Source organism: Crocodylus porosus, unplaced genomic scaffold (assembly GCF_001723895.1).
Source record: "Crocodylus porosus isolate Cpor-Errol unplaced genomic scaffold, CroPor_comp1, whole genome shotgun sequence".
Classification (NCBI taxonomy): domain Eukaryota; kingdom Metazoa; phylum Chordata; order Crocodylia; family Crocodylidae; genus Crocodylus; species Crocodylus porosus.
The window spans coordinates 4,488,588-4,500,225 of record NW_017728940.1 but is presented as its reverse complement, the minus strand read 5'-3'; the positions used below and the strand labels follow the sequence as shown (position 1 = coordinate 4,500,225).

Sequence of the window (11,638 nt, the reverse complement as noted above, 5' to 3'; positions counted from 1 at the left end):
GTCAGGGCGGCTAGGATCTGGAACCAACTTCCAAGAGAAGTGGTGCTGGCTCCTACCCTGGGGGTCTTTAAGAGGAGGCTAGGTGAACACCTTGCTGGGGTCATTTGACCCCAGTACTGTTTCCTGCCATGGCAGGGGGTCGGACTTGATCAGCTCAGGTCCCTTCTGACCCTACCAACTGAAACTATAAATTCCAACTTGATTCAGCTCAGTAACTTCCCTAATTATTTTTATGCATTAATCATGAAATGATTTGGAGAAATAGGACTCACCCATTTAAAAACACATATAGTAAAAGCTTTCTTATCCAGCACCCGTGGGGAATGGTGGGTGCCAGATAACAAAATACGCCAGTTAATGGAGAGGCCTGAACAGGCGTCTTTGTCGGTTTGGGCTGCTGTCCCTTCCATGCGCCCTGAGGGGCAGGGAGGTGGTCCCTGCCCAGAATGCTATGCCCTGGGCCTTAGGGGCTTGCCAGCTCAGGCTGCTTTGGATGGGCCATGGGGGCTGGTGAAACTGGAAGTGCCACCGTGGGCATTTATGGTTTCGCTTTTACCTTACACGCCAGCATGCCGGTTAATGGAGCATGCCGGCTTGTAAGGTGCCGGACAGCGCAGCTTTTACTGTATTAGGAAGGAACATGAGAATACAATTGGAAAAAGGATTTCTATCTTTCTTTCCTTTTTTCCTAGAACAAAACAACTAAATAGATCAGGTTCTGCCCTTAGTCTTGCTCTTATGGATTCATTAGTTAGCAGCTTAAATAGCAAGCATGTAAAATAGAAATGTATAGTTCATCATACATCCTGCAACTCATGCGCAAGTCTAAGGGGGAAGAAGAAAATGCTACAGAAAAGTGCATGTGATCCATTTAACCCAAGAAATTAATAATTTAAGGTTGGGTCTCTGAATCTGTACAGTGCCAATAATGTGTGTAGTGCTTTATAATTAACTTTGTGCTAGGAATACTAAATAAAGAAATGTATCCAAGTTAGTTTCATGTTTATTTCCAAATGTAGCCCAAATCATACCCCCTCCCTTTCAGAACATTTCCCCCCTTCCTCCCCCAAAAAGAAAATACATTTTAAAAAGTCTAACATGATGTTAGGACCATAGGCTTTGTTGAGGTCCTTCAAGAGTTCTCACCCAGATTGAATCGTTTAGCACTTTGGTTTGTGAGCATCTTACTGTAGTTGTACTATGAAATATGCATTATACTTATAATTTAAATTGTCGTTTCCCTTGTTCTTTCAGCTGTGGGATATCAGGAAAAAAGCTGCTGTCCAGACATTTCAAAATACTTATCAGGTATTGGCAGTAACCTTCAATGACACCAGTGACCAAATTATCTCAGGAGGCATAGACAATGATATCAAGGTATGCTGTCTCTTTTATCGTACTTGTCCGTTGTAATCATCACAAAATTAGATTCCCAAAACCTTTTGGGGAGGACATTCATATTATATTGGGTATAATGGACACAACTTGGTGGTGACTGAAGTCTGACACTTGATTATAATTGTGTGGATTGGAGAACTAGGTTGACTTGTCCTCTGTAAGTTTACACTGTTTCCAGGCTTTGCTTTAGTTTTTACAAGGTTATGTTTTATCTTCAATTAAGTAAGAAAAGAGTTGGTATATGTTTACGGTCAACTTTAGTGATTTCATTTTAAACTAATTGGCTATTCCTGAATCAGTACAACAATTCTAACATGCTTATTTGGTCAGACAGCAGTACTGTCTCAGAGACATAGGTTTCATTCTCATCTGAGACTTGGGCAGATTGGTTCTGGGCATGGGGAGTCCCACCCTTGTGAAATACATTGCTTAAAGGTAGTGCTGAAATGACAACCTCTCCTTGACAGGTAGAAGCATAAAGGCTCCATTATAGCTATTTAAGTAAGAACAGAGCATAACACCTGGCTACCACCTCCTCTCTGTCAAATCTATCTGTTTTGTGGATTCAGGTTCCAGAGTCATCAGGCTGCTCCTTCCACCAGTCTGTATTTACTTGCACCTACTGCTATTTTGCTCTCCATTAATGTAACATGTATGTATGCTTTTCCTAAAGGTATGGGATCTTCGCCAGAACAAACTAACATACACAATGAGAGGGCACGCAGACTCAGTAACTGGCCTCAGTCTCAGTTCAGAAGGCTCTTACTTGCTTTCCAATGCAATGGACAACACAGGTAATTTCCACTGTTTCTGTTTTTCAGTAAAAACACAGGCAGGGAGGCAGACATCACAGAGAGATTCAGCTGGTTTAGAAGTGGAATTGCATTGTGTTCTGGGAGGAGTACTGTAACTTGATGCAACTGTCCAGCTGAACACAGAAAGAGCTGGGCTAGTCTTCTAATACACAGATGATGGCCTGGGGTCCTGCATGAGTTGTAGTTTCAGTGTTAGAGAATCTTTGCATACAGTTACGCTCTTTTGCAGCCAGTAGGGCTCATCATCTCTTCATCTCAAAGAGAAATGAAAGCAGCTCCTCATAAATTACTTTGGAGCAGATGAGAAAGTGCTTGGGAATGTTCAGTGGGGGAGTAACCCCACTTCTGTTCAGGTCAAAACAAATTTGTCTGTCTCCCAGTTCCATGATTTTTGGCAAACGCCAGTTGATTCAGCAGCAACCCAAACACAGTAAATCTGAATGTGAGTCTCAGGGTTTGGGATCAGAAATGCCTTCCTGTGCTGAAGTGTGACACGGTTCTCTGAAATATGTACTGAATGAAGGATGGAAATTCAAACTTAATTCCAATTTCCCTACTTGTGATAGGGGGAGGGGGACAGGGAAGGGATTTGACTTAGATAAAATTGCTTGAATGTAACTGATAATTTAATTCATTTTTGATAGTATATATGCTTAAAACAGAAAAGAGCTAAAAGCCCTCCCCAACAAATATGGCTTACTTTGTGTAATAGTTTTTTGAATGAGTAGTTTTGATATGAGTATTAATTTTAAAAATAGCACTTAAATATTGCAGTTGTTCTATAACTCTCAAAGCACTTAACCAAGGTTTTTTTAAAAGCAATTGGATATATGATTTGCCTGAACTGATGTGGTAGGTCAGGGACAGAGCCGGCCATAGAACCCAGGAGTTCCAGTAAAGTCTCAGTTCATTAGAAAATGCTTGTAAAAGAAAATAAATAATTTCTGGAGGCTTGCTAATCCCATCGTCTCTGGTGTGCAGAGGTTGCTGGCACCCAGTTTTATGGTGGCCTTTAGCTAATTGCTGATAGCTGTGCTCTGTTACAGTTCGTATCTGGGATGTGCGTCCATTTGCCCCTAAAGAGAGGTGTGTAAAGATATTCCAGGGGAATGTACATAACTTTGAGAAGGTGAGTACACTACCAAGTGTAGTAGTGCTTGCTTATGAAGCACTACCACTGTCCATTAACTTGTCTGTAAATTGTTTTTAAGATCAAAATATAAACCAGAAAAGCTTTAATAAGGACGAAGGATAAGATTAATGTGTAAAGTGGGATTCCAATTAAAGTCACAGTAACAAGATTTCTTTGCTCGGTTCAGCTATAATTAGCTGTAAATTAGACATTTTCCACATTTAGTATCTAGTTTGTGTAAAATAACAAGACACTGGATATTTCCAGCAATAAAATACAACCTGTAATTACAGGCACGTCTTCCAAAGGGAGATCATTAAAGTGGGGTATGTGATATTTAAAGTCTCTTGTGGTGACTTTATTTCAAGTAAAAGGGAAAACTAAATCTTGTTTCATAAGTGGAAACATGTATTCTTGGTTTTGTTCAGAATCTTCTGAGATGTTCATGGTCACCAGATGGGAGTAAAATTGCAGGCGGGTCAGCAGACCGGTAAGTTAATCACCCTGCGTCACCTTCCACCCCAAAGTATTTTAGAGGCATCAGCACAGCTTAACCCTGGGAATCCTATACTAGTAAACTAGTTTTCCAAATGAGGAAGGAGAGGCACATACAGTTCACAAGATCAGAGGCAGGACTGGGAATGAAATTACTAGTCCAAACACAGCAGGCCATCAATGCAATAATATAGAGGTATTTTGTGTTGCCATGATATCTGTGACAGATTGATTATATTCTCTGCCCGTTAACCTTAAGGGTGGTAAGCCTTCAAGAATAAACAGAACCAGGTTTAGAAGCAACTTTACGGTGCCAGCTAAAATGTGGTTGAAAAGGAATGTTCTGTAGCATATCTGAGTCTCTTGGAGCACTAGATGTACGCTGCAGTAGAAGCACCATAATCAGATGGCTTGTGTATCACTACGTTCAGCTGAACTGAAAATGAACCAAAGGATCAGAAGCAGAGCTAGATTGCTGTGTGTTGAGCTGCGTGAGCAATGTTCAGTGGAGTACTCAAGGGGTCTCTGCTAGCTTTATTTCAATTTTATATTATTGCTAATGATTTTGAAAGAGTAAAAATGTGTATAAATTAGCCTCCTCTGGGATTTGAAATAGGAAAGTGCTGTAAACAAAGGACAACCAAGGAGGAGAACAGAGTAATCCAAAAAAGTCAGATTGCGGCATGGGATAAGATGAAGTTGGATGCTAACACAGCTGGAAGGAACTCCTCTAAATGCACATTGAGTGGTATACAGATCCTTGGCAAGTACAGATTCAAAATGGGCATAAGGGCAGGTGCAGTCAGCAGAAAAACAAGCTTATAATAATGTGTAAGGGGAGGAATTCTTGATTTTGTTGTCTAGTTACGTAAGGACCAGCTGGTGGACCAAGTGACCTTGGTATGACACCTTCTCCAAGTGCTGCTACATGTAATGGTAATTCATTACTACTTATACAGTAGAGCTACTATTATTTGTTAGTGCTGTGGCTGGTCCTGAACTGAGGATTCGATATGAAAGTCAGAGGTATTAAGTTAGTTCCCTAGGTGCTCGGTGCAGTCCCACAACCTGAAGTAAACTCAACAGTGGCAGGAGATATGAGGCCAGTATCTAATATTTCTGCCTATGTGTCTGCCAAGAGTCTTTTTGTTAAAGCCCTGGTAGGAAAGCAAAATGAAAATAATTGTTCTGCTTCTTTTGAGGTGTAAAAGTTGGTTGCCAACTATTGATTGGCTTCCTGCAGTATTGCATGGACCTTACACTGGCTAAATTTAGATAGTTATTTTATACATATTAGACTCTCTGTCTGCTGAGCCTTGAAGAGCTTGTTGTGGTGAAAAGATCCAATTAGAAGTGCCATCCCTCTCCCCCACAACATTAAAGAAAATATACAGCAGGAGGAAATGTTTTAGAGCAAAGATTTGTCACAGTTCTCACCTTCTGAATTTAAATAGCCTGACTGGTTTAAATAGATACTCCATGAAGTAAGCATTCACACCTAAGTCACATGCTTGTTTTCAGCATATATTTCCCTCTTACTTGTTTCATTAAAACAATTTATAGACTGCTTCCAGCCTCAAAAGGGAGTACTTTTTACAGAGCAGATCTACTCTGTACCTCTTCAAACGGACCTACTTGATTGACAAAGATGAGTTAGCCCAGTAGAGTCAGCAAGGAGAGAGCTGGATTCTGTTTCAGCTAAATGTTAATAAAATTTTAAATGCTGGGAAAATTCTACCTTCAGTTAGCTCTGTAAACCCCTACTGCAGACTGTAAGATTGAACAGGTGCTACTGGGCACATTGACACATGCATATTAATGTGACTCAGTAAATTCAAGTGCATATTGCACCAGAGTCTATTGTTCTCAGATGCTGCATTTATACATGTACCCAGGACCACAGCAAGTTGAGCTGGGTTGGAGCAGCCCCAGGTGGTAGAGGGCTCAAGGATCAACCAGGCCAGGGCTGTTCCAACCTGGCTCAGTGTGCTGCGTAGAAGCTGGTTTGGGCATAAGGGTTTTCCATTGCAAGACTAGCTGCCAGCCAGCTCCTGCACTGAAGCACCCTTGTGCCCCAGCCAACCGTATCAGTGTTTATATATGCAGTGCTGCAGAGTAAAAAAACTCCACAACAGAATAGTACTTGCATCTACAAGTACTACCCTGCTGCGGAATTTATTAGTTTCCTGCAGCCTAATAGGACCACACAGATAGCCTCAGAGACATTTACCGGGGAGCTAATTAGCCCCTCAGCAGCAAACGTCTCGTGTAGATATGCCTGCTGAGGAATTGGTCTGCAAAGTCTCAATTTCTGATAATAATGCATAAGTAAGTGGCATCCAGATTTGTTGGCATAGCCAGTGAAAAGAGTTTAATGCAGAGGATGTTGGCTGCAAGGTTGAGACTAGAAACATGGAGCTGCCCAGTTCCATTTACAGAAACATCTTTTTTCAGTGGCATAGCATGGTAGCTGGCTTTTACTCACTATTTTTTGGTTGTCGTTCTTGTCTGATTATCTTTTGTGTTCCCATTCTTTGCGGTGTCCCCTTTGGACCCAGCAATGCCTTTTGCCTTGAGTGCAGCAGATCCAGTATCCACAGTTAGACAAGCCAATTACTAGACTGTCAAAAATCTTTTCCTACCTAATAGAATTAGTCTTAGATGCTGGTCACTTCCATGAACAATTCTTCTTTCTTCTAATGTTTCCAAGGCAAAGCAAAATGAGACGGCAGTCTAAATGTAGTCCATAATTGGCAGCCTTCCTAAACCCATGTCACTGGTTTTTTATTTTTTTTTTTTAAAGAGATGTGAACTTTGTTACAAGTAGTGTTTCATGTGGTAAAGCACTTATGGTATATTTGAAAGGAAGTGGTTCAAGCAGGATATAATGTAGCCTTGCCCAGTTCATAATGCTTCTTTCAGAATAGCTCTTTCCATTCTGATAGACAAAAAGTACTCCTATAAAATCTCACTGTAGCTGAGGTCAAAACACCACCTTGTTTTTCAGTAAAATGTGTGTGTTAACGAATTGGCTAATGACATACAAAGTGAAGAGCATTTCCAACAAGGAAAAAATGTTTCTGCACAAATTTGCATTCTGGAGTGTTGATATGTAATGGGTTTTTATCCCTCTTTAAATGCAGACTGTTTATAAACATAATGTCCTTAAAAGTTGAACTTCTCATAGTGTCAGCAGTTTATTTTTGAACCATTATATGAAGTGTTTGAGCATCTCTTTCACAGTGTCCTTTAAGCAAGGTGATGGAGCCAGGAAAGGTGGAAGCAGGAGAGGTAGAGGGAGATATGTGGAAAGGGTGATCAGATGGGCTTTGTGAAAATCTGGTCAACTCTAATAATTTTATAGTGCTTAGTAGTAAATTGTGGCTTTGTAGCTGCGTGGGAAATGGCCTTTTTCTATGAAGGGGGTATGTAGAGGAATTAAACTAGTTTTGGCTGGTTGTTTCTTGCCCTTCTCCTTTAAAAGATCTCTGACTCAGTAGACGTGCATGTTCCGTGCCCACATGTGAGAACTCGAACTGGTAAGGCTTGGTATTGTGCTCTTCTCAGTATGGGAGTAATGCCTTCTGTTAGCCAGATTTTAAGTCCCACTTAGTCCCAGAAGCGTGTAAAACTCAGTAGGTGTCTCCTGGTTTCTCCTGAGTATTTTCTAGGTGCCTGTGATGTAATAACTTAGCGGTTAGGAAACAGGACACCTGGGCTCTAGGCTCTCCTCATCCAGGAGAGGTTCAGCACTACTTCTCCCAAGTCTCGGGAGAGCACACTAACCACCAAGCTGTAGGCTAGGCTATGTGTGAGCCCCCTTCCCTGATTCCTATTGAAGATGTGCTGCTGTTCAGCTAGGATTTCAAGATTCAGAGGCCAGGAAGACAGAGCACAAGGGGTAGCCTGACTCTCCAGCCTGGCATTAGGACACTGTCCTTTGGGGTTGGGGTAGTCCTGGGCTCATCATTCTAGGATTATTTCTGTGGGATTTGTAATTAAATTGAGTGATGGTAACATGCAGTAGGAACAGAACTAGAAGTCAGGATTCCCTCTTTCCAAATGAGTGTCCCAGGCTACAGTATCTGGGTCCTGTTCTGACCCTATAAATATTGCATTTCCCTATTGCACGGTGGTAACTCCCACCTTATCTATAGCTGGGTGGTTAGGACACTCCTTGGAGGTTGGAATTTGATTTGACAACCTCTTCCCTCCCAAATCTGAGGACTTTTTCTCAAATCCAAGTTTCCCATGTCCTCGGCAGTCCTACCCATAAGAGCACAGGTATTAAGTCCCTGGCCCATGAGGCCCCCCATAGGCTGTGACCCTGTGCACTAGACTGGGGCAGTGTGGGGACCCAGAGCCCAATCCCAAAATTTGGGGGCTGATCTGGCCCTGCACCATTAATCTGGATTAAGAGGCCAAAATGTTGAGCACTACTGCACTAAACTATGTAACATGGTAAATTGTTCCTTCTCCTCCCTCTTCCCCAGCTGGGTCTTTAAAGGAAAACACTGTATGCTCATCTCCACTCCTGAAACAAACAGTTGTGGGTCCTTGTTCGGAGTCCAGAGTCCGTCGTACGCTTGGCTTTCTCAGGAAAGAAAGCTCCTGCTTGGAGCCTGGGTGCCTAAGGGCTTCAAGGAGAGTGTATGCATTCATATAAACCCTTTGGCTTAGCATTTCCTATAGGCTAGGTTTAGGTGGCTTCCCATTAAGTGTGCATGTTTTGGATCACCCTTCTGGGGTACTGAACCCTCCTTGTGCCCCATAGATGGAGTCTAGCTTCTTGATCTTCATTACTGCATTCCACTTAGGAAAACAGGTGCCTGAAAGTTAGGCACTGCAGCACCTCATTTGTAAGCACATAAGTCTCTTTTTATTGGATTTAATCCTTACTTCCCAGCCTGAAAGTTATCCAGTCCTTGTGGTTTCCTGAACCCAGTGATGTGGTTTAATTTCAGAAAATCCACAGTTTGTAAAATTGGAAAACAGAATTGTAATTATTAAAGTGTAACTGGAGAAGTGTTACAAAATTCAGGCAGGTTAGGGGCAGTTGCTTTCCTTTTCTATGTCTTACCATTGGGAAGTTTCACACTCTTAATGATTATATCTTGCAGGTTTGTTTATGTGTGGGACACAACCTCCAGGAGAATTCTCTACAAATTGCCAGGCCATGCTGGCTCAGTAAATGAGGTGGCTTTCCATCCAGAGGAACCAATTAGTAAGTCTTGTTGAATTGTCAATAAGCTAAAGTCTCCTGGGGAAATGGGACTAACTACTGAAACATTTCTGGACCTAGTAGTACTGGAATGACTTCCCAAGAGCCCCAAAGAAGGGCTTTTTGTTGTAGGATTTGTATAAGCAGCAGTGCTGCATTGAGCAAACAGCATAACTCAGCCATATTTACTTTCATTTATTCTACCTGGGATGAGTTGCATTGCTCTGGTGATGTTTGATTTCCCCCTAGCATAAACCCATCACACCCGGAAGTTGTGCCGTCTTGATTTCAGGGTCTGAGTGTGTTAGGAAGAATTAGTTTTGACCTTGAGAGTTGTTGGTTCTTGAAATGCCCTGTTCCAAGAACTAGTAACAGAATTCACAATACTAGGATTCACATGAGGACAGGGGAAGATTTAACCCAGTCAGCATTGATAACATTTCCATAGCCATGTTAACCATGCTGTGCATTAGCTGAAACCATTCTGAACATCAGTTTCTTAGGACTATCTTCTGTAGTGCAGAGAGGGCTGCAGTGACATTTGTTTCCATGGAAACAAAGACCTGTTGGCTGTAGGATAGGTCACTACATTACACTGGTCAGGAGGCTGACATAAGTAGCCCTTGTAAGAGTAATTGGAAGCTGCTTTTTCCCAAAAATGAAAATACGAGCAGAGGTTTGGGTGCATGAATTGAGTGCAATGAGTTATGAGTTTCTATCTTGGTTATTCACTGCTCTGCATTTGGATCAGAGAGTGCTAAAGAAAAGAAGCAATCTTGACCCTTTGGTGCAGAACAAATAATTGTAATTGCAACCAGCTAAGCTCCTCAGTGAATCGTCATTCATCTCAAAAAAAGAAATCTGTCCTCTGCACAGAGGTTTATACAGCTGACGCCTGGTAAATGTCAAAGAGAATTCATCTTGTAAATTGCTCCGCTTGCCCCAAAATTCAGACTTCTTCATAGTGAGGAGCTTAGTTTTTCAAACCATAATGAGATTGTGGACCTAACTGTAAAGTCCATATGCAAGAAAAAAGAACATCTCCCATTGACTTGCCTGGAAGACTGGCTTTTGTATGAGGGGGAGGTATCATATCTGGATAGAGAGTGCTCAAATGTGATAATGCACTGAATCCAGAGAACATCCACTTCTGAATTAAAGGTAGAGCAGTGTTTCATTATGCTTGAATGATAGCTGCATTGTACTTTTATGACTTACGGTAAACAAGAATAATGGCCCTTAGAGGCTTTTTTATAAAAGCATTGCTCCCTCTAGTGGCCTGCAACCTGAATTATAGTACTTAATTCTTGCAATCTGAAGTCATTTTTCTTTGGAAAAAAGCATTTTTTGTGACATTTCATTGCTATTTTATTGCCTTAAAAAAAACCAGCAAGGAGATTAATACAAGCAGGCAATAACTGTATAAGCAGCATTATAACTTAATAGGAAATACACTCCCAAATATACCTTGGGGTAGAAAAATAACAATGAGAACATGGAAAACTTGGTAAGCTGCCAGTAAATTGATAATTATGCCAAGCATTTCTGAGGAGAAAATAAGTTTGGTTCAAAATTTACTTTATGTAGTCAAGTGAAATAAGTGCTCAGGATCCATTTGTCTTTAATTTAGTAGCTAAGCTCTCCTGTGACTCCTAACTTTCTGTGTTTCCTCCTTCCCAGTACTCTCTGCCTCCAGTGACAAAAGACTGTACATGGGAGAGATCCAGTGAAGCAGAAGAACAGATGACTTCATGTCTGCCCTCAACACCTTTGGGTTGCAGAAGTAGAAATGAGTTGCCTCTAACCACTGCTGGCCCATTCAGACAATGCAGTAACCAAAAATATTGAGCCATCTTCATTTGCAGAGTGATATTTATTATCTCTTCTCCAACAAGACATCAGATAAGCACTATTTGGATACTCCTACCACACAGAAAAATAGACTTCTTGGTGGGAAGAGAGTCAGAAAATGGAGTGTAGTCTAAGTCTTTTACAATTTTCAAGACATGTTTTTCAGTACCAGGTGCAGAAGATGCTGTTGGGCTGTTCCCAAATAACTCAAAAATTGTTGTAATATGTGTTAAAATTCAGTGACTTGTATATTTCCTGGCCAGGATTTCTTTGTTTTTATACAGAAAAACTGAATAGACAACTTTTTACAAGAATTGGATGATGGAATTTGTTGCTATGTTTGTTTTCTATTGTGTAGCTCTGAACTGGGGAAACTCGCGTTAAGGTAATGGGAAACTTTAGAGGAGCAGCCTCTTTTTTCAGAGCAATAAGAGTGACCACACTGGAAACAGCTTATTTCCACTCAAAATGAAAACAGGATTCAGCAGTTGCCAAATCACTATGTGCCATAAATAACCTTTACAAAGGACAGAAATATCTAGTAAAAGTGCAGAGAACTTAATAATCAGCAGTTAAAGGTGTCAGCCCAGTCACTCTTGCTCTCTCTCCATATGCTTGGTCTTTGAGAGTAATGTCAAGCATCCCGAGCTGGATGAGAGTGACTAGTAGCAAGGTTTTCAAGCAGATTAGACTGTGCGTGTGTCAGCTTGGCCCACGTCAGGGTTG

At 41.3% G+C, this 11,638-nt stretch overlaps 1 protein-coding gene across 1 annotated transcript in view; it reads left to right on the top strand.

Moving 5' to 3' along the window:
• Positions 1 to 11,229, top strand: part of SNRNP40 (small nuclear ribonucleoprotein U5 subunit 40) — a 19,198-nt gene extending 7,969 nt beyond the window's left edge. Inside the window, exons 5-10 of the mRNA XM_019548028.1 lie at positions 1,255 to 1,377; positions 2,072 to 2,192; positions 3,260 to 3,342; positions 3,774 to 3,835; positions 8,961 to 9,064; positions 10,742 to 11,229. Of these exons, the coding sequence (XP_019403573.1) occupies positions 1,255 to 1,377; positions 2,072 to 2,192; positions 3,260 to 3,342; positions 3,774 to 3,835; positions 8,961 to 9,064; positions 10,742 to 10,791 (543 nt within the window). The 3' untranslated portion in view covers positions 10,792 to 11,229. The remainder of the gene's footprint in view (positions 1 to 1,254; positions 1,378 to 2,071; positions 2,193 to 3,259; positions 3,343 to 3,773; positions 3,836 to 8,960; positions 9,065 to 10,741) is intronic.
• Positions 11,230 to 11,638: the final 409 nt, after the last annotated feature.